General features: G+C 41.5%; 1 protein-coding gene across 6 annotated transcripts in view; it reads right to left on the reverse strand.

Moving 5' to 3' along the window:
* The window catches only part of EFHC2 (EF-hand domain containing 2), a 90828-nt gene that overhangs the window by 29349 nt on the left and 36336 nt on the right, over positions 1–25143 (reverse strand). For 4 of the 6 annotated variants that reach the window (XM_073358880.1, XM_073358907.1, XM_073358913.1 and 1 more), the window contains 6 exons: positions 20833–21084; positions 19070–19180; positions 18577–18715; positions 11630–11767; positions 10572–10737; positions 8519–8661 (listed from right to left, as the gene is read on the reverse strand). In XM_073358880.1, coding sequence (XP_073214981.1) covers positions 8519–8661; positions 10572–10737; positions 11630–11767; positions 18577–18715; positions 19070–19180; positions 20833–21084 — 949 coding nt within the window. The remainder of the gene's footprint in view (positions 1–8518; positions 8662–10571; positions 10738–11629; positions 11768–18576; positions 18716–19069; positions 19181–20832; positions 21085–25143) is intronic. The other 2 variants (XM_073358886.1, XM_073358893.1) reach the window with 2 other exon arrangements.

Raw genomic sequence — 25143 nt, forward strand, 5'->3', positions numbered from 1 at the left:
TCTTTCACACACTTTATCCAGCAATGTGCCTGCAACATCTGCTCTGTTGGTGGACTGTATCCTGGTCTTACTGACTGAACCATGTTAATGAAGTGTGGGCTCTCAATCATACGGAAATGAGAGTTTGTTGCATAAACAAATGGGGCAATTTTTTCATCAATTACCTCTTTCTGTAATCTGCTGGTTCTTATCACAAACTTATCTATGGCTGTTTCTGGATGATGGAGATTTTTGTTTTCTTTTTGCTACAGGTGATATACTGTGGCTATGTGACATACATGATGTGAGTGAAACACTATCACTGGCAGAAAACTCTGAAACTATAGAAAATGGTGGTGATCTTAAAGGTGGATAGTCTTCAGAATCCTGTATGTTGAGGATGAAGTCTCCTAAACAAAATAAGTCAATGCAGTTATTTAATTATTACCATACTGCTCATTTAGCATTACTCATTGCATTCCCTGACACTCAGTACTACTTTAAAGGTGAAATTGTAAAAGGAAGATCTGTCTATTTCAGCTACTTATTTTTTTATCACAACTGCATCTAAAATGATAATACCACTATATTTTTTGCTCAAACATGAGAATTCAAGAATAGTCCAGAAGGAAGACAGGCAGTCCTTAAGAAAGATTATGAAATAAAAGTTTACCAACCTGAAGATCCTGCATGTTCAGATATGTTCCTTTCATCATCTTCAACACAGCTTCCTCCTGAGAAGGAACACTTATAGAATCATAGAATATCAGGGCTGGAAGGGACCTCAGGAGGTCATCTAGTCCAACCCCCTGCTCAAAGCAGGACCAATTCCCAATTAAATCATCCCAGCCAGGCCTTTGTCAAGCCTGACCTTAAAAACCTCAAAGGAAGGAGATTCCACCACCTAACATATTCCAGTGCTTCACCACCTTCCTGGTGAAAAAGTTTTTTCCTAATATCCAAACTAAACCTCCCCCACTGCAACTTCAGACCATTACTCCTTGTTCTGTCATCTGCTACCACTGAGAACAGTCTAGATCCATCCTCTTTGGAACCCCTTTCAGATAGTTGAAAGCAGCTATCAAATCCCCCCTCATTCTTCTTTTCCGCAGACTAACCAATCCCAGTTCCCTCAGCCTCTCCTCGTAACTCATGTGTTCCAGTCCCCTAATCATTTTTGTTACCCTCCGCTGGACGCTTTCCAATTTTTTCACATCCTTCTTGTAGTGTGGGGCCCAAAACTGGACACAGTACTCCAGATGAGGCCTCACCAATGTCGAATAGAGGGGAACAATCATGTCCCTCAATCTGCTGGCAATGTCCCTACTTATACAGCCCAAAATGCCATTAGCCTTCTTGCAACAAGGGCACACTGTGGACTCATATCCAGCTTCTTGTTCACTGTTGGTCCTTTTCTGCAGAACTGCTCCCTAGCTATTCGGTCCCTAGTCTGTAGCGGTGCATGGGATTCTTCCGTCCTAAGTGCAGCACTCTGCACTTGTCCTTGTTGAACCTCATCAGATTTCTTTTGGCCCAATCCTCTAATTTGCCTAGGACCCTCTGTATCCTATCCCTACCCTCCAGCGTATCTACCTCTCCTCCCGGTTTAGTGTCATCTGCAAACTTGCTGAGGGTGCAGTCCACGCCATCCTCCAAATCATTAATGAAGATATTGAACAAAACCGGCCCGAGGACCGACCCTTGGGGCACTCCGCTTGATACCGGCTGCCTACTAGACATGGAGCCATTGATCACTACCTGTTGAGCCCGACGATCTAGCCAGCTTTCTATCCACATAAAAGTTCATTCATCCAGCCCATACTTCTTTAACTTGCTGGCAAGAATACTGTGAGAGAACGTGTCAAAAGCTTTGCTAAAGTCAAGGAACAACACGTCCACTGCTTTCCCCTCATCCACAGAGTCAGTTATCTTATCATAGAAGGCAATTAGATTAGTCAGGCATGACTTGCCCTTGGTGAATCCATGCTGACTGTTCCTGATCACTTTCCTCTCCTCTAAGTGCTTCAGAATTAATTCCTTGAGGACCTGCTCCATGATTTTTCCAGGGACTGAGGTGAGGCTGACTGATCTGTAGTTCCCCGGATCCCCCTTCTTCCCTTTTTTAAAGATGGGCACTACATCAGCCTTTTTCCAATTGTCCAGGACCTCCCCGATCGCCATGAGTTTTCAAAAATAATGGCCAATGACTCTGCAATCACATCCGCCAACTCCTTTAGCACTCTCAGATGCAGTGCATCTGGCCCCATGGACTTGTGCTCGTCCAGGTTTTCTAAATAGTCCCAAACCACTTCTTTCTCCACAGAGGGCTGGTCACCTCCTCCCCATGCTGTGCTGCCCAGTGCAGTAGTCTGGGAGCTGACCCTGTTCGTGAAGAAAGAGGCAAAAAAAGCATTGAGCACATTAGCTTTTTCCACATCCTCTGTCACTAGGTTGCCTCCCTCATTCAGGAAGGGACCCACACTTTCCTTGACTTTCTTCTTGTTGCTAACATACCTGAAGAAACCCTTCTCTTAACTCTTAACATCTCTTCCTAGCTGCAACTCCAAGTGTGATTTGGCCTTCCTGATTTCACTCCTGCATCCCCGAGCAATATTTTTATACTCCTCCCTGGTCATTTGTCCAATCTTCCATTTCTTGTAAGCTTCTTTTTTGTGTTTAAGATCAGCAAGGATTTCACTGTTAAGCCAAGCTGGTTGCCTGCCATATTTACTATTCTTTCTACATATTGGGATGGTTTGTTCCTGTAACCTCAATAAGGATTCTTTAAAATACTTCTCATGATGTTGTTTCATTCGGGCAACCAGGCTTTGCATTTCTTTCTTGCACTGTTTGCATTTTGCACGCATGCCTGTCTTACCCACAATATTCCCAAACTGGGTCTCTTTTACGACCTGCTGCCATTATGGGTTTTCCCGCCTAGTGAGAGAATATTATGGTAGATCTCAAATCAATGAAGGCTACACTCAGAGAGACATCAAGACTTCTGGAATATGCTGCTCAAACAGTTTCACATTTGTTTCTACTGCCTGTCCCTCCCTTCTCACATTTATCTTCAGACTTCTTCTCCTTGTCCAGGTCTATTCCACCCCCAACAATCTTCTAGTCATTGAACTTTTTGAAACTTTGCACTTTTAAAGAGAGGTAAGCGATTGATTCTGTGTACACAAATTTGCAGACAATAGGGTTGAGGTCTGTTATTTCTCACCTCTATATATTATTTATTTATTTATTTTAAAACATTTTTGCTGTTAACAAGCATGTTATCTCTGGAGACACAAATCCACAGTTTGAGAACTGCAAAACTAAGCATCTCTGATGGTACCTTCTAGACTGAGCACTATAGAAAGATTAACCTAAATAATCTATACAGAAGCCTCTGGAACCCCATAAGATTGGGTCCCTAGTCCATGAACTATTGGAACTCATTTACAAAACTTTTCTTAAACATTACATGAATATATTGTCTCATGCTAAAGGAATAGGGATTATAATTCATGATGAAATATCTTTGAGCTATAATGTATCTATCTTTACATAGGTTTTTTCCTCAAAAAGCATTTTATCAAAACAATCGGATTTAAATAAAAAAAAATCATTGATTTTTATCCACCCTGGCGGAGACATGAGGATCCCTTATAGGAATGAGGTGACCATAGATCTAGAAGCTATACCTGAAGCTTCACAAGCTGCTTGGAGCGATATGCATAACACATCCTCACCTTCAGCCACTTAAATTCTTCCCTACTGTCTTAAAGAAGCCTGTCTGCAAATTTAACCATGTAATCCCACTTCAGATAATTGTATTTTGCCAACCAGGCTTGGTAGTTAACAATTCTCATTTGGAGGTTTGATGTGGAGTAATTTTCCCCACCCAGAAAAAATTATTTTGGGGGGGTTCCTTGTCTTTTGATGTTGCTTTGTGTTGCCTTCCATGTGACCTCTCATTCACCACAAGAACCATCCATGATGCCAGCCAGTGTGTATAAAATTGCTCAATACCCTGGGAAGACAATAGGTGGAGATGATTATCTGAGCTCTTTGATGCTGATACCAAAGAGACAGGTGTCTGCCAGAGCAATTTAGCTGACTCTAGCAGTCCACCTTTGATGGGCAATGCAAGAGATCCAAGTATGGACTTGTGTAGGATGTCTAGAAGCTTCTGTGACTTTTCCTGTACTGCTTCAGCTGGAATCTCCAGCGGGTCAGCTATTCCTGGAACATCTTATAGCCCTCTGGGGTTGAGGTAGAGGACTCAGGGACTACAATCTCAGGCAGGGATGATGAGGACGTTTGAAAGTGGGTTAAGATGTCCTCTGCTTGGGATTCCTCACTGGAACCATTAATGTCTGTTCAGCTGGAGTGGAGCAGATTGGGTTGGTTGAGGCGAAGAAGGGGAGTTAATCCTGGATTGGGAGGCAGACACTGGCCTTCTAGCCTGATGATTTCCTCCCAGAGCCCAATACAGACAAAGGTACTGTTAAGCACAAGATACAAGTGGCCAAGGGAGAGGATACCAGATAATTCTATCCCTCTTTGAGCTTCTATGTCTAGGGTAATAAAACTCAACCCTTGACTCCCTCTCCATGGTATGCTGCCTGAATATCTGGACCCTGGGGAACAAATTGGTCCAACCTCCCTACTGCCTTCAGAACCTGAGGAGGAGAATGTATAGTCCTCCTGGAGAGGAAGAGCTATAGCAGCTAGTGTGCTAGGAGCACCTTTAGTCTGTGCTCTGGTTGGTACCACTAATGTACCTGGTACCAGTGTCAGAGCAGCAGTCAGCGCTGGAGGAGGCAGTTTCATTACTGCTAATAGTGGATAGTCCAGCACTGAAGAGACCAGTAGGTCTTTCAATGCTATATAGGATTTCGATACCAAATATGTTGGTATCAAAGACAGGTGAGTAGATGGTCATGGTGCCAGGGTTATTAGTGTGAGAGACATCAGGGCCTGGGTGCTGAGAGGTCTGTACTGAGAGATTTAAGCGTTACCAAGGGAGGCATAGTGACAAGTGCCAGACTGGGTGCCTTTTCTTCTGAAGTTGGAGAGGATTTATGGTTCCTTGAGGAAGAAGACAGAGATCTCTTTCCTTTGTGGGTCCCGTGCTCTTTCCTTCCTCTGTACCCTGAGATTTTATCAAACTAGAAATATGGATCTTTACAAGTAGCTATTGTTATTAATTATTAATCATGTTTATTTTGAACAGTGACTACCACAATCAGATCTTGGTCTATGACGGAGGTTTCTAGGTGCTACAGTAATAAATAAATAATATCATAGTGTCTAAGGGCCAACAAAGAATGGACCCCTCTTTGCGAGACACTGTACAAACCCAGAGGTGTAGGTGGTCCTTGCCCCAAAGAGCTTACAGTCTAAATAGACAAGACAAACAGAGAGTGGAGGAAGGAGTTGCTAACAATGGCAGAGTGAATAGTGTGATGGGAGCTAACATTAAACTAATTCCACAAGTTTTTTTTTTTGTGGGGGTGTTAGGGTGTTGATTTATTTAGGAAGAGATTGGTTAAATGGAAAGAAAAGGGAAAGGAGATGGGACACAGAAGGCCAGGGCATGAGGGAGACAGGATAAGAGGGACGGGTGTGGTGTGAAGCTGAGGTGAAAAGAATGGGTGGGAGGGAGGGAGGGAGGGAGAGGAGTGTGCTGGAACACCCAATCAAACACAGGGCAGAGAAAGTCCAGTTAAAACTTTGGTCATTTCTGCTCCAGCCGGCTGGAGACTCTGGTCAGCTAGGCCACATTATAAGGGAAAAGGGGAGGCACCACCTGGATCCTAGTGCCTCCAGAGTAGCGGGAAGTCTCCCCTGCATAGTTCACGGTTCAAGGAGATGCTATAGTCAGAGATCACCCCATGAGGCCCCATTTTACCCCACACCCAGTGCAGCATTCCCTAGTTTGGCTGCTTCTGCTCCCACTTTGACTCCAGGAGTTAAGGAGGCAGCCAGAGCACTTTGAGATGATGAGTGTTACGAAACTGCTGCTACAGGTGTCTCGGAGTTTGACTGGGATGCACTGACCTCTCCAGAGAGAATATTTTCAGAGGAGACTCCCTAGCTCTTTGGGTTCTCATAGAAAATGATTTACAGATGGTACGTGATTCTATTATAGAATCATAGAATATCAGGGTTGGAAGGGACCCCAGAAGGTCATCTAGTCCAACCCCCTGCTCAAAGCAGGACCAATTCCCAGTTAAATCATCCCAGCCAGGGCTTTGTCAAGCCTGACCTTAAAAACCTCTAAGGAAGGAGATTCTACCACCTCCCTAGGTAACGCATTCCAGTGTTTCACCACCCTCAGAGTGAAAAAGTTTTTCCTAATATCCAATCTAAACCTCCCCCACTGCAACTTGAGACCATTACTCCTCGTTCTGTCATCTGCTACCATTGAGAACAGTCTAGAGCCATCCTCTTTGGAACCCCCTTTCAGGTAGTTGAAAGCAGCTATCAAATCCCCCCTCATTCTTCTCTTCTGCAGGCTAAACAATCCCAGCTCCCTCAGCCTCTCCTCATAACTCATGTGTTCCAGTCCCCTAATCATTTTTGTTGCCCTTCGCTGGACTCTCTCCAATTTATCCACATCCTTCTTGAAGTGTGGGGCCCAAAACTGGACACAGTACTCCAGATGAGGCCTCACCAATGTCAAATAGAGGGGAACGATCACGTCCCTCGATCTGCTCGCTATGCCCCTACTTATACATCCCAAAATGCCATTGGCCTTCTTGGCAACAAGGGCACACTGCTGACTCATATCCAGCTTCTCGTCCACTGTCACCCCTAGGTCCTTTTCCGCAGAACTGCTGCCTAGCCATTCGGTCCCTAGTCTGTAGCTGTGCATTGGGTTCTTCCGTCCTAAGTGCAGGACCCTGCACTTATCCTTATTGAACCTCATCAGATTCCTTTTGGCCCAATCTTCCAATTGGTCTAGGTCCTTCTGTATCCTATCCCTCCCCTCCAGCGTATCTACCACTCCTCCCAGTTTAGTATCATCCGCAAATTTGCTGAGAGTGCAATCCACACCATCCTCCAGATCATTTATGAAGATATTGAATAAAACCGGCCCCAGGACCGACCCTTGGGGCACTCCACTTGATACTGGCTGCCAACTAGACATGGAGCCATTGATCACTACCCGTTGAGCCCGACAATTTAGCCAGCTTTCTACCCACCTTATAGTGCATTCATCCAGCCCATATTTCCTTAACTTGCTGACAAGAATACTGTGGGAGACCGTGTCAAAAGCTTTGCTAAAGTCAAGAAACAATACATCCACTGCTTTCCCTTCATACACAGAACCAGTAATCTCATCATGTGCACTTCATTATGTGCACTTCACCCAGACACAGCAAGCATCTAGTGTGCCCATCATTGGAAGGCATTACAGCCTTGCAGGAAGAGGAATTTTTGAAGGCTGGAGATTTCTGCTCAGCCATAATGACTGATCTGAGTACCAGAGCTAACTCACAGGAAAACAAAAAAAGTGAATTTCCTTCTAAAAGGAAGAAAGGAATTACTACCAAAAATCTGTAACAATAACACTATTAACTAACTAACTACTAAGCACCCCACTATTCAGAATTATTTACATGACAAAGAATAGGCCACATAATGAGCAAAGAAGCTTGGACACTGCAAGTTCCAACCCATACCCAGAGGAAGGGAGAAGGAAATGAAGGGTAGGGTCGCCCTGCCCTTTTGGCCCTCAGAGGCACCAGAATACTCAGGGCGCAGGCATGACCCCCAAAGAACATTGCTGGCCCAAAGTATCTGGACTTAATTGTATTGGATGCATGCTCACCAACAGTGAAATATATATGGACAAGAACTTGAAGCGTTCATCTCTAGAAAGGCTGGATGAGCTGTCTCCTCGAATTCAAATCAATGTCACTCTAGTAGGTCACTAGGACAGCTACTGGCACAAGACCAAATTTACCCTTCAAATGCCAATAAACTGTATATTGTTTAAGATATTGTTACATATATTAAAATAATTACAATGATTTTGTTTTTATACCGTGCCTTTATATAATGGAAAACATATAGCTAGAATAATAATATTGATCCTGCAAAACATAGAACTTACTGTATGATTTCCAATCTGTTATGTTTTCTATGGGTTTATCCCTATTTACCATCAATGACAACAATACAATTTCTATAAGTTACCTATAACAAAAGCAAGCTCCCCTGGATAAGATTTGCAAATAGAATATGTGCCACCATCTTTAGGAGCCAATAACTTTAAATGTTGTGAAGTGCTGTCTTACAACAAATGGTTTCATTCTGAGTATCACAGATTATAAATTAGCACAACAAACTACTATTAAGGTAAAACAGTAGACCTCTGTCAAGCCCAAAAGAAGCAAATGTAGATCTGACTGAATTCAAAAGGATTTGCACAGGCTTCCATTAGAACTGAGTTCTGCATTAGGGTTTAATGATCACTACATTTTAATCAAAGCAGCAGAGCTCTTGGAATATTTTCCAGAGGATTATTATCTCTTACCTGTATTTCGCTGTGGGGTCTCAAACACTGAAATTGTGTCATCACTCAGAAAATAAGAAATAATGAATTGCCGATCCTTGTCAATGGGATTATCAGTAATAAATTTTGCAAGAAAGCGCAGCAGGTTACTTTCGAGGCCTTTTCTATGAGGGCAGAAGAAGTGGCAAGAAATTCAGTATATAGAATGATGAACCTTTTCATCACTTGGAGACGCATTTTGTGAAATAAACTGTGTTATTCTTGGTCTGGACAGGAAATGGAATGAAGTTCCCTATTTTTTCAAAAATAATTTTCAGCTGGGGTTAACAAAGCTAAGCAGGGTCAGCCAGATAGAAAGGAATTATTTTTCAGGGCACAATTGGTTCTCTGATTACAGATTCTGATTGCATCTGTATTCAATCTCAATTGCAAATAAGGCTCAAAGTTTATTTCCAGAAATTTAATTGGGGGGGGAACATTTTTTAGATGTATTCATTTTCAAACCTAAATACAAATCAAAATACATGTCAGGACCCTCTCCAGGAAATTTGGCCAATCAGATTCTTTTCCCATGTGGCTATTTTTTTAAATGTGAAAACCAAATGAATTCAACAATAGTATATTTATTGATTTAGACGTTACTATTTTAAAATATACAGAGGTTATATAAATTATTAAAATTTTACCAAGTCTTCTAATAGCATTCTTCTTTTCTGAAGGCTCTACACGTGGGTTAATGAACCTCAGATCTGCAATGCAGCTTTGTTTTTTACTCAGGACTCATAAATCATGTCACAGTCTGTATAACCCACAACGGAAATAAAAGGTGCTAATGTTTTCATATTGCTATAGTACAACTGTGCATGAAAACCAGTCAACAAAGAAAAGAACTCTCAGGAAATCTCAAGAGAAACAAACGGGGGTTATATCATATTTGTGGATCTTCTGAAATTCTTTTTAGTTGTCTACACTTGGAGCTGGGGGAGGTGACTGCCAGCTCAAGTAGATATACTCACACTCTCACCCAGCTAGCATGCTACAAATAGTAGTGGAACAACGGTGACACCGGGAGTGGCAGCAGCAGTCCGGGCTAGCCACCCTGAGTATGTATCCACGGGGCCTGGTTGGCTCATAGTTGGGGCAGCTAGCCCCAACTACCTCTCACCACTGCATGTGCTACCACAGCTACATAACTTTTTTTTAGTACGATAGCTCAATGAGAGCTAGTGCAAATATGTCTACTCGAGATGGGAATCACACCCTAACTCCAAGTGTAGACATACCCTCAGAGCCTGATCCAATGCCAGATGAAGTCAAAGGAGTCTTTGTATTTATTTTAATGGGAATCAGATTAGACCCTAACTTCATAGAAGACCGTATTTGCCTAGTTCACAGAAATGCCGAATGCAATGTTGCTAACCAAGTCCTAATACACCTGGAAACTTACGTCAGGTAACCTTGAGATTTCACTTAACACCACTCTCCCCTGCAACTAGGAATTAAAAATATTGACTATGTGATACAGGTGGGCCAGGAAGCAGTGGTAGAGGGGAAATATATAAACCCTAGGCTAATTAAGGCGTGGTTCCCTGTAGACTAGGAAGGGTTGCTACAGGTTAATTGGAGCACCTGTAGTCAATTAAGCCCTGTCGGGAATCTAATAAAACCCCCTGCTTCAGGCAGTCAGGGGAGGAGGAGAAGGAGAGAGGACTGGAACTTGGAGATGTATTGTAAGATTTGAAAAAACAGAGAACTGAAGTAAGGGAGACCCGCCCCCGCAGGGGAGGGAGACTTCCTCCCCCAACATCTAAGGACCGAAGGTTCCTCACCCAAGGGGGAGGAGGGTAAGAACCCACAGGAGTTGAGAGGGGCTGGGGCTCAGAGTGAGGAGCAAACCCAGACCCCTCCCCTGCTTCCGTCCTCTACCACCTTCCCGGGCCACTGTTGGGGACCTCAGTGGCCCAAGAGCAGGGGCAAGAGGTGGCATCTTAGCCCCCTGCCAAGAAAAGCACAGGACCCACCATACTAACATCGGCCATCTTGCCACAACTGGGATTATCTTTCACTAAAATACCTGTCTTTCTCCAAGAATTTCTTGAAATCTTTCTGGGGAGGTTGGGGAAGAAGGCTCATGCAGGAGCCTAGAGAATCCTCTTCAGAGCCAAATCCAGTGTATGGTGGAAACTTCCTTTCTATTTTTGGAGGAGGTGGAGCCTTGAATGGAACTGGAGTAAAATCCTCTATAAGAAAATAAGATAGCAAGATTTTTTCTTCAGATAATGCTATTTTATTAAAGATATTGCATTTTCAGTATAGATGTCTATTAATATATCCGAGTAACAGAGCAGAACCTCTCTCTTTAAATCATGCTTGCTTCACTATTTATAGGGTGAAATGCAGGCCTTATTGAAATCAGTGGCAAAACTGCAATCATAATTTTGACAGGGCCAGGATTTCATCCATGCCCAGTAATGTTTGGCAGAAATCAGTCAATAGGAAGGGAAATATTATTCCTAAACAGAAGAACCAAATTTTTAAAACCACTTTTCAACTCTTACCCCTTGGGATCATTCCACAATTTAAATTCCTTACTTGTGATATTTTTCTCTGTTTTTTGTCAATTTCTATGTTTGTATTGGAAGAACTCAAATGTTTGTCAGTCTTGGCAAGTTGCCAATAAATTCAGTCTTATCCCAAATACATCCAAACTTTCTGAAGCTTTACTTTTATAGTCCTTCCCCTACCCTACTCTTATATATTGCCTTAGCTCCAGACTCACTCATCAGCATTATTCCACAACTATGATCCCTTTCTCCATATGAACATGACCAATAACCAATCTGTCCTCTCTTCACATATGCCTGTCAGCTCAACAAGCTGTTATAAGGTCCACCCTGATCCCTATATCTAGCAAAGATCCTGCTGCCCCAGTATCAGCTGCTGCTCTAGCGTGCCATAGTTGCTCCCCTGAACCTGTGTTTCCCAGTATTACAACTTGCAACAGCTATTGAGGCTTACAGCCGACATAAGAACCTAAACAGATACAGTTTTGATTATTATTTTCCCTGAAAATAAAGTTTATTAACATTGAAGCAACACTGATAGATGTTGGAAAACAAAAGGACAACGCACTAGGCAAATCACCAGCCAGAAGGATGTCACAGCATCCATGGTCCATGAAAGAACTGAGGGCCTCAGAAAGGCAGTGTACAACAATGGCCACAAACAAGAATGGGTTTTTTTTTTCTTCCCAAGCCTTGTCTCTTCTACCTGGAGTGGGAGAGATTTAATTCACTATTTTTTCCCTTTTCATTACCAAAACAAAAGTATCCAGTGAAAATGGTGAAATTTACACACAGTTCTATAGGAAGAAAAACTGATTGAATGAAGAATGAATTTTTTATCTGAAACATCCCCAACATTGTTGTACTGTAGGTTTGGTTTTGGCACATGTAGAGGAAAAGGGTGAAATTTGGGCCAATTCAAACTTTTCCTGAAGTGCTTTTTCAGTCTACATATCTATTTAAAATAGGGGTTCTCAAACTATGTCGGGGCCCCAAAGTAGGTCACAACCCCATTCTAATGGGAGCACCAGGGCTGGTGTTAGACTTGCTGGGGCCAAAGTCAAAGCCAGAGGGCTTCCACCCTGGGTGGTGGGGCTCATGTTTGGGCTTCAGTCCTGGGCGATGGAGATCAGGTTACAGGCCCTCTGCCCAGGTAGCAGGGCTCAGGCTTTGGTGGGCTCAGGCTGTGGTCCCCACTTCTGGGGTCATGTAGTACTTTTTGTTGTCAGAATGGGGTCGCAGCACAATGGAGTTTGAGCGCCGGTGATTTAGAACATGCTAATAAAGGAAGATCATAGCAACCTACTCTTTTAAATTCAGATTTATCTAACACAAGTTTGTTGTTGAAAAGTAGAGCAAGAATTCAGATGTCAGAATTTCTCCTAAGTATAAGTCCTAAACACAAGAAGCACCTTCTCCATGCTTCCTTCAGCAGTTACTTCTATTGCAACATATCCTGTTGAAAATAAGTTCTTAATGGAAAATCTAACGCCTCCTCTTGAACCAGTCAAGAGGAGTTTCTATAAAAACAAAGCTGCCAATGTATTTCCCTCAGAAGTTACACATGCCCTTTATATATACAGATATAGATATAGCGCAACTAGTCTGTGGGGGCTCAAATCCTAAATCAATACATAAAAAGAAGTCTCCTGCTAGGAAATTTTCAAATTTTACACCAAAAGCCATCACTGTAACAGAGTAGAATCATATAAGTAAACACATGACAAAATATTATTTTCTAAAAACATTATTTCTGGCAATATTGACCCTCTAGAAAATTTCAGTGTAGTGTGTGAGGAGTTACATGTCCGACTCTAGTTAAAAAACAAAACACTGTGTACATAAGTCTCTGCATATTGAGAGGGGGAAAAACCCCTATGTGAGTTTGTATGTTGAATTACAGGTGATCACACATGTATTCTCTAGTTGAAAAAGAACTATCAGATTTATAATGTTTATTATTCTCAATTACAGTAGCTTTAATTTGTGGGACCTACATAACAAATGGAACACGGATTAAGATCTTTCTTGCACTCCAAGAGTGCCACCTAGTGTATTTACTCAATTTAGTTTTACTCTCTTGGTACTCAGCAATTGTACACATGTTTCAATGTGTCGGTCATACCTGTAATCAACCATGCTTAATGTAGCACTAATAAGTCACGATATCAACAAAATACTATAGTATTCAATTGCTGTTGTATTTAGGTGTCCATTTTTTGTCTTCCCAGGTCCCGTTACATAAAGCCAGTCTAGATTGGGCTCTGTGTAATTATGTAATATTCCTGTATGGTCTTTAACTTTGGCCCTCAGAACCAATTCCTAAGAATTTAATGATTTGTTATCCCTGAATTCATATTTTATCTCTATTAAAGTCCTGAAAGTCTGTAACAAAACAGTTTAGCAGAAGTATTTTTGAACATTTGTAAATATGTCGCTTGCTGTAATAATCTGCAGAGTAACCCGATGTTCTTATATGTTCTTCACAAAAGAAATCTTGCAAATCATTAGGGACCAATACAGAAAATAAAGTAAGTAAAGTCCATTTATTCAAGTCTGACTACTCTTGATAGCATAGCAATATTTTCAGAATCCTTCTCAATCCATAGCTAACTTTGCACACACAGCAGTTGATCTTCCAGTGATCTGCTGCACAACATCTATCCATCTCCTCACTGGTCGTCCCCTACTATGATGACCTTGTACCATTCCTTGTAACACTTTAATGTGAATTTACTGTGGTATTGAAAGCCTGGGTAATGAAATCCTATTCATGGACAGGACAGGTACACCATAGGCACTGGCAGTCTTCTCCACCCTGCTGCATCAATGCAGCTCAATCTTGAAACTGAAGGATCATCTCGATGGGTATGTCTTCACTCCACAGTTAATCTGGATGATTGACATCTGGGTCTGAGCACCTGGGTTAGGTGCCCAAGTGTGAGTGCCCCCACTGCACAGTCCTACCCTACCCTACTTAATGTGTCATCACTGTTTCTGCCTTCGGCCATGCGTATCTGGAGGGATGGGAGGGAGGTATATCCCATACTCCTTTGCTGTAGGATTCATTCCCAGTCAGTTGAGGGAGAACTTGTCTGTCTGGAGGGACTGTGGGAAGGGCATCGGAGGACTACCAGAACATCAGTGATTTTGTCTACATCTTCACTGCCAAGTGGGTGGGTTCTAGCCGAAGTGAAAATGGGCTTTAACCCATGCCTCCAGCTGAGCAATGTAAGATAGCCTGGGCTTAAAGCACCCTCAGATCTGAGTCAGAGGATTTTCTATCTAGATATTAGGGAACTCGGGCTAAAACCCAGGTAAAAGCCTGCGTTATCTGTGTAGTGAAGACATACTCGATGCGTGAGAGAGCAGTTCAGTCTCCAGAGCAATTCAAGGAACCTAACTGTGGTGCTGGTTTTGGTGACCAGAACACCTACCCACTGACACCCTCAAATTCATTTCACATAACATACCAGTCACTACATTCTAACCACTTTCAATCACGAAACAAGATCTGAACCAGCAACATCAAGGCAAAAAACTTTATATCCCATTATTAATCCCCAGAGCCATCCAGTCCCCCTTAAGAATAAAAACAACTTGAATATTATGTAGTCTTCTCAGTAGCAAAACTGGTGATAAGGACCAGTTTGGTGGCATAGCAAAAGCATTATGCTGGCAAGAAATCAGCTTTCAAATTTGAGATTTCATCTTTTGCTTCCAATTTCAATGGAGTTTTAAAAGTACCAGTGAAGGGGTACTTGCAATTCCCTTGGACTAAACACAGATGACTAGTACTGGTCATAATGCTAGGTTCATGCATTTGCCAACAACCAACAGGTATAGAAGAGGCCTCCCCTAGTTTCCAACTTTATTTTAGTGACATGAGATCCTGCTTCACAGTTCACCTACCAAGTAAAACAAAGAGGCAATGCCTCCTTTTCTCCTGCCTTCCAAAAGGAATATTACAAGAGCACCTATTTGTCACATGGTTGGCAGTGCAACCAAAAATGTGACACTATTTAATTTTGGCTCACAAGAATAATAGGAGGCCCTCTTCCCCCTCCACATACTTTTCTATTATTTATTAATTAAATATTATTTATGAAAGGACACTTCTTACTCTACTTCTGTGCTATGATGAGACAGTAAGTAAAAAGCATAAATATAGTTCTCCTCAGAGACACACTCAAGAGTATGTTTCCCATTTCATTTGGGCATTCATTGTCTATAATGTATATGTGGCCATTGCTGCATTCAGATCATCCTTCTCTTTCTATGCAGCTGCATTAGCAAAATTTAGGCAGACTATATCCGACATTAAGGTGTCTTTCTCTTGCATTCAGACCAGTGCTGCATGCATCCATAATAATGTCAGGCTTCCCGCTGAAGGGCATGAGCTATCGTTTACAAAGCTGCTGTCCTTTGAAAACTTTCCCTTTGCTTTCACAAATATTATGCAGAGCAAAACAGGCAGAAACATTGGAAACATATTGATTATCATAACAACTGCACTTCAAGAGAAATCTCCTTGTCCTCCTAAAAGGCAATTCTATTAGCATACAACTCCTGCTGAAGCCATGTAGTCAAATAAATGCTTGAACAAAGAACAGCAAGAGGTAAGATGGGTAACTCGAAGTCGCAACAGCACCAGTGAGCTTGGTCCTAGAAGGTGCTGAGCACTCTGGTCCCAATTTAACAAAACACTTAAGCAAGTGCTTAACCTTTGCCAAGGGCACAGTCCTACTGAAGACAAGTTAAAACTAAGCATGTGCTTAAATGCTTTTCTGGATCAGGAACAGAGTGCTGCGCACATTGCATGATCAAGCCCACAGAGGTATTTCTGCCCGCTCCAAATAAAGTCTGCACAAGCTCCATGGAGGACAAACATACCCTCTTCCTGGGGTTTGAATTTATTGGTAACTCACAAACAACAAAACATAAACCCCAACCTTGAGTTTTCTCCCCCACCCTACCTGTTCCAAGAATTACCCACAGGACCTCCTTGTCTCTACCCTTAGTCCCCTCTGACTAAAAGGTCACTCCTTTTTATATCCTGATAAGGTATCCAGGGGGTTAACACGTCACGGTACGTCAGCAGAACTTAGCAGCTTTATGCAAGGTTCTAACCCCTGCTAACAAAGTGGGTCATATTGAGATGCCTGCATTTCTACATAGAATCATAGATCCTACCACCCTAATACACACTATTTATTTTTCTGATATTTGCATGGGAAACAGTGTGCCATTCTGCCCTCTCATAAACTTGCCCAACTAGCTGAAGTTAATATCCATAAACTAGTACCAGCAGTCAACCAGCCACTATTACGCTAGAGAAACAACCTTTGCAGCCGTAATATTTAGCTGTATTACTTGGTGGGCAGATAATAGTTGTGTGTGTTTCATTTACCACACCACCCCAATTACAGAAGCCCCATTCACCATTCCAGCAATCACGGTATGGACATTCTTCATTTTAACAACATGTTCTGATAGGGTCTTGTTTAATGTCTGGCATATTTGCACCAGTATTGTTCCAACTGTTTTTTTTTTTCTAATGCCAACAAGTGAGGCAAGCAGCAGTATTCAATATGTGTAGTTAGCTTCAATAAAGGCTTCTACTGTAATAGTGGGCCAAGCTCCAGAGAAATAAAAAGGTGGCCTTCCTCCTTCTGATGTTTTTCAGTCATTTGCTGCTGTCATTCTACAGCACTACAGTACCTCATTCCACCAAGGAGTTAATTGGACTTTGGTCCAAACTCTGTGTTCCATCTGGTCATGAGTCTGGGTCACAAACAAGTCTACCCTGATATCTGGTTTCACATGTCAGGAAAGGGTTGTAGCAGCACTTTTGTCACCACTTTTGAGCAGTCCAGATACATGTTAGTATCTATTCACTGGATAACTAAATTGATGGTAGGATAAACTGCTCTTCCAAGGAGACACCCATACTAAAAACAGCTCTGATTCTGAATGGGGAATTCTGGGATTGCTAAACTAAATCCCATACTCCCAGAATGTTTTCCCATCTTGGAGACAAACCCCGATTGTTTTCCAAAATTCAGTGTCCCAGTTTGCAATTCTTGAGGCTTTATGGGATAGCTGCTGTGATGTTCCAGACTGCACAGATTCTGTATAGTAGAGAGCATTAAATGTAGATTTGCCAGCATCATTGTGCAGGAAAACACAATCGTTGTGAGGATGCACTGAATCATCTCAAGGGAGACAAACATCTAAACTCAGCTACCATTTTCAGAAAATAGATCATCTGACATCTTTACAAAATGCAGTGTGATGGGGAAGAATATGAAATCAGTGTACACACATGTTCAGATGTACATTCTTTTACATACTTTGACTGAAGGTACGGATATCAGAACAGGGAAGTGGAAGAATCAATAGCCTTTATGTAGGATCATTTTATTGTTCTGGTTTTGAAATAAAAACAGTCAAGGGCATAACATGCAAATCTGGGTTGGCTTTAAATAGATCACACAAGATAACCCATATTCAAGAAAGATGAATTCAAACTGGCACAGGTGTAGAAAAGGGTTACTAGGATGATGAGGGAAATGGAGACCCTACCTTACAAGGGGAGGCTAAAAGAGCTTGGTTTTTTTAGATTAGCAAAACAAAGGCTGGGAGGGAATATCATTGCTCTCTCTAAATACAGGGAGAGCAAAGAGCTATTTAAGCTATGAGGCAATGTTGGCACAAGAATAAATGGGTATAAATTGACCATGAATAAATTTAGGCGGGAAATTTGAAGAAGGTTTCTAACCATCAGAAGGGTGAGAATCTGGAACAGCCTCCCAACAGGAATTGTGGGGGCAAACAACCTAATTAGGTTTAAGATAATTTATGAAGTAGGATTGTATGACAGGGTTTCCTGCACTGAGAGAGGACTGGGCTAGGCACCTCTGGACATCTCTTACAGTTCATGCCTTATGTTCCTAAAATCTCACACTTCAGGGGCTTCTGGTGGGTCTCACTCATATGCTCAGGGTCTAACTGACCACCATATCCAAGGATGGGAAGCAACATTCCCACAAGTCAAATGGGCACAGACATTGGGCATTTTTTGCCTTCTTCTGCAGAATGGATCACAGGTCACTTGCTAGGATCATCTGGGTATATCTTACTAAATCAATTCCCTGCCATTGCATCGGTGCACCTCAGTCCTGTTCACTGACTTTGGCACACAATAGTTCAGTTTCCTGAAGACTGTAACACTTTGGTCTAATGCTGGTTGTTGGGCTTGGTCTGGATGTGGTTGGGTGGTGTTTAGTGGTCTGTGATGTGCAGGAATTCAGACGGGTGGTCCTTTCTGGCCTTGACTCTATAACAACTCCACTGGGACCCCTGCAAAACTACTATTTTGCTGTTAGCTACTTAAAGCAGGTTATAGCTCCCGGTTTCTAATTAAAAAAAAAAATAAAAGGGTTGCTATTAATAGATTCTTTTAAATTCAAAGTTTAAAAGCGGGCACAGAAAAGGATAAATATAACTACTTACTGATTCCATACTTTGTCGTATAATATTCTTTAGTAAATTCATCACAGTCACAGAGTTTTACCCTCCTTCCCCAAACATTGATCACTGCCCCTATTGTCAGGTCAGAGTCTTTGTAAAATTCCTGATGCACAGTTCCTGTCTAAGAAAAGAAAAAAAAAAGATTTAAGAAGCACCTCTATGAATCTCAGAATAAAATGGAACTTTCTAAAAAAAACAAACTGTTGGAATTTTACATAAATATTTGATCTTTAACAAAAAAAACCCTCCATATTTCACATTTTAGATGTTTTTACTCCCATTCCAAGCTAAAGCTTTTTCTAAACATTTTCACAAACACTGCATATTAAATTTCAACACTGCTCATTTAAGCAGTTCTACAGTGACACCACCATTCTTACAAATAACCTTCTTTGTTTTAGATAAGCAGGATTTTAGAAACGATAAAACAACTATAATTATGTTAGATGGCCTGAGGTATTCAAAAATATCTGACCTTACGATTGTCCAGAATGTAACGGCCTTTGTTTCCTACTAAGCCTCCAAACACATTGAGAACTGTGCGATCTGTGATTGCACCAGGCTGATACAGCCCTGCTGGAGCATACTGCAAGGAAAGAGAACAGATGCTTCAGAACTGCATCTAATAAAGCAAAAAACAGAGACTTCAGTTACCAAACAAAACCAGTGGTTGTATGAGATAATTTTTATATGACTGTTTTTGTGTGAACATTTTTAGTGAGCATAATGAGGCGTGCTTATATTACTGACCTCCAAAGCCACTCTGCTGTTCAAACTATACATTCAGAGTCCTATTGTGCACCTAAGGGTACAGTCTCTTTCTCCGAAGTAACTGGAAAGCAAAGGTTAGCACAACTAAAGTATTGTATACCTATAAAATTCTGCTCTGAGGATTATTATTATTGCTGGTAGTTATTATTATATTATTGTAGCATGTAAAAGCTGCAAACGGGATTGGGGCCCCATTGTGCTGGGTGCTGCACAAATATAGAAGAGAGCTAATCAGCCTATTCTATTGTGATGAATGTTATAATAAATGTTCCTATAGTAGGTTTTTAATTTATACCAGTAATTTATTCTAGTTATAACCAAAAAAAAAAAACCAAAAAACATTTTTAAATGAAGAATCAACTAGATGTGCACATAACTAAAACAGATTTTATTATTTTTTAATGTAACCCCAGTCCCTCCTGTATACCATCCCCATTTTGGGTAATCTTTTGCTGCCCTTTCTCTAACTTCCATCGACTTCAGAGAGAAGTAGACACTTGAATCCCAATCCTTCAATGAGCAGTGCATGGGTATAGGGTCTGCTAAGTCAGCACTCACTGCAAGACCAGGGTCCCAGACTGTTGGCTCTTCAAGGCAGGGATCGGTTGTTTTTTTTTAAATTGGCCTATAAACACCTATGGCCTATAAACACCTATGGCTTACAGAATTAAATATTATAACAAATATTAAAAGCAAAGGAGGGGGGAAATAATTCAACACTGAATTACTCCAGACCTACAGTGATGCAAGTCTATCACCAGTATAAGAATGGAATGACACAAAGGTGATTCATGCTCATTGTGTTTAAATTCTAAAATGGTAAGTAAGTTATGGAGGACTAAACTAATTAGTAGACCCCCTCTAAGGGCCTGATCTAATATCGATTGAAGTCAGTGGAATGACTCCCATTGACTTCAATTTGGCTTTGGATTAGACCCGACTCTAAGAATTCAAGTTAAAGCAATGATACTGTAGCTGCTAGCAACAATTTACATTGCTGAATCTTGAAACTGGACTTTTTCTAAGGACTTAGGAAAAAATCATGGCCCAATTCTGAATGCACATCATTTTTATGATGGTGTAACTCCACGGATTTCAATGGACTTACACTGATTTACACGGGTGTGCTGGGGTATTAAACTATTAAACTTAAACTTCTCCATTAGTATAAAATTATAAGGAAAAGGAAATTGTAGAATACAAACCTATTAGTTCGCCCATCTGAATTTTCTCTCTTCTTGATTTAAGTACAGCATTCCCAAGCCTAATTATTTTTTATAATTTTTGTACCTATTGTGTGATCAAATACATGGGCAAGAAAAAAAATCTCGTAATTGTGGTCATACTCAGTCATTTTGATAATATACTGTAATTAACATTATACTCCTAATACAGGAATTTGAAAATAATGCATTTACGCTTTTAGTTGGCAAAAAAACAAAGTATGCTGCATTTTTTATTCTTCACCTTTGGTAGCTTCTTCCTATTGAGGAAAAGTGGAACAGCATCCCGGCCCGAGTTTACTGGTATCACTTCTTTTATTTCAATAGTATCATCAGCCAAAAAATAGTGCAGAATAAGTTCTCGTGGGTCCCCAAACATGGATTCTGTATCATCCCACATACAGTAAAAACGTAAAACGTGTCCATCGTACTCCAGAAACTGTCTCAGAGTGTCAAAGCGCTCATAAGGGCGCAAGGGCTTCATACTATCCGCAATCTGAAGATCAAGGAGAAATGAAAGAGAGCATTTTTAAAATGACGTGTTCTCAAGTGCAGGAAAAAAACACAGGGTAAAGACATGTTATCAGATTAGTTTCAAGGGTTTCAAATTATGTAATTTAGCTATGGTAAATCACACACCACATAGCCAAAGCACTATTTGAAAAAAGAGGATACTCTCAGTATATTTTTGAAAAGATCAATTATTTTTAGACTTTTCAATCCTTGTTTCTCCTGCTATAAACAGTCCTTCCAATCAGAAAATTGTCAACACGTTTTTAACTATAAGATATTAATAACCTGTGCCACACAAGTTTCAACAACTGGTTGAAGTTTCAATTGGTACCTATATGGCTACGTTTCATGATAATCACCACCCTCTTTGATTTTTTCAAAGATATTTTATATCAGTAATTAACTACTGTAAAATGGTTGCTGAAAAAAGCAGAGGTTGCAGTCAAAGAGATGATGTAAACCATGGTGTTTGAAATGAAAAAGCTGTTGATCTGGCATTTTCAAGGCTTCTGGGGAGCTTACGTGATTGTTTTAGAAAAGGACTAAACTTGATGAATCAAGACAAGTTTTTGATGGCTTACATGTAGACGCATCCTTTGACCTTTACATCATTTAGATGGAACAACTTTGGGATATTTTCTTCTCCTTAAGGGGAACTTGAAAACTTTCTAGAACGTGACCCTAAGCTTTGCATATCCATGTCAAACCCAACCAGCACCAGCACTTCCATCATAGCCACCACCATCCCCCAATGTTGGAATGCAGGAATTTACCACCACACAATTTGGCATTCTTTTCCCTAGACCTCCAAGGTGCTGTGACCAGACTAAACAAGAGGAGGGAACTAGGCAACATTACTTTTTCTGCAAAAAGAAAAGGAGTACTTGTGGCACCTTAGAGACTAACAAATTTATTTGAGCATGAGCTTTCGTGAGCTACAGTTCACTTCATCGGATGCACGAGCAGTAGCTCACGAAAGCTTATGCTCAAATTGGTTAGTCTCTAAGGTGCCACAAGTACTACTTTTCTTTTTGCGGATACAGACTAAATACGGCTGCTACTCTGAAACCTGTCATTACTTTTTCCAAGGCTGCGTTGAGCAACTGCAGAGATGTGAATCTAACGTTCCTACTGCACCTTTTTTGTGTAGTATTTTCCATCCCCACCTTATTCCTCCTGCTTCTTTCATATCTTTCTCTTTTTGCCATCTGCTTATTTAGAGCCTGGTTTAGCTAACCAAGAGAGGCTTCACCTTGTTCAAAGTGGTCCTGAGCAGCCCAATCATAGTAAAATAAAATATTTGTCTTCCACGGACTAGTTACAGAAAAACAAGAGCCACAAAGTCAGCTGGAATTTGCACTACCACTGTGTGTATGATTTTCCAGTAGCTGCACTGCAAATATCAAAAGAGAGAAGCTGCATTTTTTTGTCTTTGGTATTCTTCTCTCTCTCCCCATTTGAGTGAGTTTATTTTGCATTGTCTTAAAAGAAATAGGATTGACCTTTACCAATAAAAGCTGAGAGCTATCTGGCAAAGACACCCACTACCAACTAAGAGCTCATCAACACTGGGAAAATACATCTTGGGTGTGTTTTCACAAAGGTGTATTCTACAGGGTCAGATTAAGACAAGGGGATAAGCCCAATACCCGAAGTCATGTGATGAGTTCAAAAATTCCGTTTTCATTTGACAAAAAAATAAAGGAAGTTTCTTTCTAGCCCTTGTAGTTATGGTGAAAAGCTTGTAAACATCAAAGGACAACTAATGCACAGATGTCTGCCTGAGGCTGCAGACAGCCTGACACAGCTTCCAAGATGTGCAGGCTGCCTCATATATCTTTATGGGGTGTTAAATCCCATTGTCACTGCTGAGCACTGTCACAGAGGAGCCTCAACAACAGAAAGGGAGAGGCAGACATGTGGGGTCTGTACTAATTGCTGCTTCCATGGATGCTCGCTGGACCCCTGACAACTGTCTGCAAACCCCTGACCACAACTCCCAAGGGGGCAGGTCAGAAAAAAAGCACAATGCCTCCTCTTCTTCATACTGGTGAGGAAGAAAAGGAGACTTGGCCCTCAAGAAAGTGACCAGGGAAAAATCTCTTGTTGCTACTCCCACTGCTCTTCCCTGATTTGTGGGGAGACGGATCCCAAGCCCTGCAGAAAACAAGTGCCCAAACAAATGAATCTACAGTCACACTTGTGCTTGGACCATAGAATCATAGGGTTAGAAGGGAGCGTAAGGGTGATCTAGTCTAACCCTCTGCCAAGTTGCAGGATTTGTTGGGTCTAAACCATCCAAGACAGGTGACTATCCCTATCCAGAATCCCTTTGAAAACCTCCAGTGAAGGAGCTTCCACAACCTCCCTAGGCAGTCTGTTCCATTGTCCTACAGTTCTTACAGTTAGGACATTTTTCCTGAAATTTAATCTAAATCTGCTATGCTGTAGTTTGAACCCACTGTCTCTTCTCCTGCCCTCTGTGGAAGAGAGAACAACTTTTCTCCATCTTTTTTAATGGTAAACTTTCAAGTATTTGAAGACCACTATCACATCGCTTCTGAATCTCCTCTTTTCCAAATTAAACATACCCAGTTCCTTTAGCTTTTGCTCACATGGCTTGCATTCCATCCCTTGGATCATCTTTGTTGCTCACCTATGGATCCTTTACAGTTTCTCTACATCCTTTCTATACATTGGTGACCAAAACTGGACACAGCACTCCAGCTGAGACCTAACCAGCGCCGAGTACAGTAGTACTATCACCGTTCATGACTTGCATGCTATGCCTCTGTTAATGCAACCTAAAATTGCATTTTCTCTTTTTTCCCCAACAGTATCGCACTGCTGACTCATGCTGAGGTTGTGATCCACCAAAACTCCCAGATCCTTCTCAGCAGTGCTGCTGCCAAGCCAGTTATTCCCCACTCTGTATTTGTGCACTTGATTTTTCTTCCCTAAATGTAGCACCTTACATTTCTCTTCATTGAATTTAATTTTGTCGTCTATAGCCCAGTTCTCCAATTTATCAACATACCTCTGAATTATAGCTCTATTGTCCAACGTATTGGTAGACCCCCATGATCCCAATTAAATCTACCTTTAAAAATGTTAGGGAGACAAGGTGGGTGAGGTAATATCTTTTATTGGACCAACTTCTATTGGTGAGAGAGACAAGCTTTCAAGCTTACACAGAGCTCTTTTTTAAGTCTGGGAAATGTACTCTGAGTGTCACAGTTAAATATAAAGTGGAACAGATTGTTTGGCACAAGCAGTTAACCCATATTTCAAGGGACTATTAAAGGTGAAGTGGCAGGGGGAGGAGGAAGCTGGGAGGGGGTTATTAATGGGTTACAGATTGTTGTAATAAGCCATAAATCCAATGTTTCTATTCAGTCCATGTTTTTTAGCGTCTACCAAAGTTCTGAATGCAAGTTTCCAGGCTCGTCTTTTGAAAAAGTGTTGTGCAGGTTTCCTCTTAGGATGAGGACTAATAGGTTTATTAGTATTCATTCAGCCTAAGCAATATCATAAGCAGGATGTTGTGACTGGGTATACAAACCCCACGCTGAACAACACAGGGTTAAAGACATACTCTGGGCTCAGGCAGCTCCGCCTGCTAAACTTGCAAAGCGTTCACAGGCTGAAGGAGAAGCTTAACAGCAGCTCATTTGTGGGCATACCTGCAAAGAGGACAGACAGTCAATGCTCAGCCCCTGAGGAAAGGGCTGACTGAAGGCAGGAGCTTCCCCGACAACCACTGCCTGAAGCCTTCCCTGAGGGAAGTGAGGGCCAGACTCTGACACACTCTGAGATGGAGTCATTCCCCTCTGTCTCTTATTAATTCAGTTTATTTGCATTAATTCCCTAAGTTTTTTGCTCATGGACCACCCCACCCCAGAAGTGAAGGGACTGTGAAGTGACCTCGCTGGAGGACCAAGTCATAGGAAGAAGGAGATCACCACAGAGAAGCAACCATCGCCAGGAGATACCCAGCGGGGAGAGAGCTGCTATGCCATGCCTCACCACAAGTAGGCACCAT

Source organism: Lepidochelys kempii, chromosome 1 (genome assembly GCF_965140265.1).
Source record: "Lepidochelys kempii isolate rLepKem1 chromosome 1, rLepKem1.hap2, whole genome shotgun sequence".
In the NCBI taxonomy this organism is placed as follows: Eukaryota; Metazoa; Chordata; order Testudines; family Cheloniidae; genus Lepidochelys; species Lepidochelys kempii.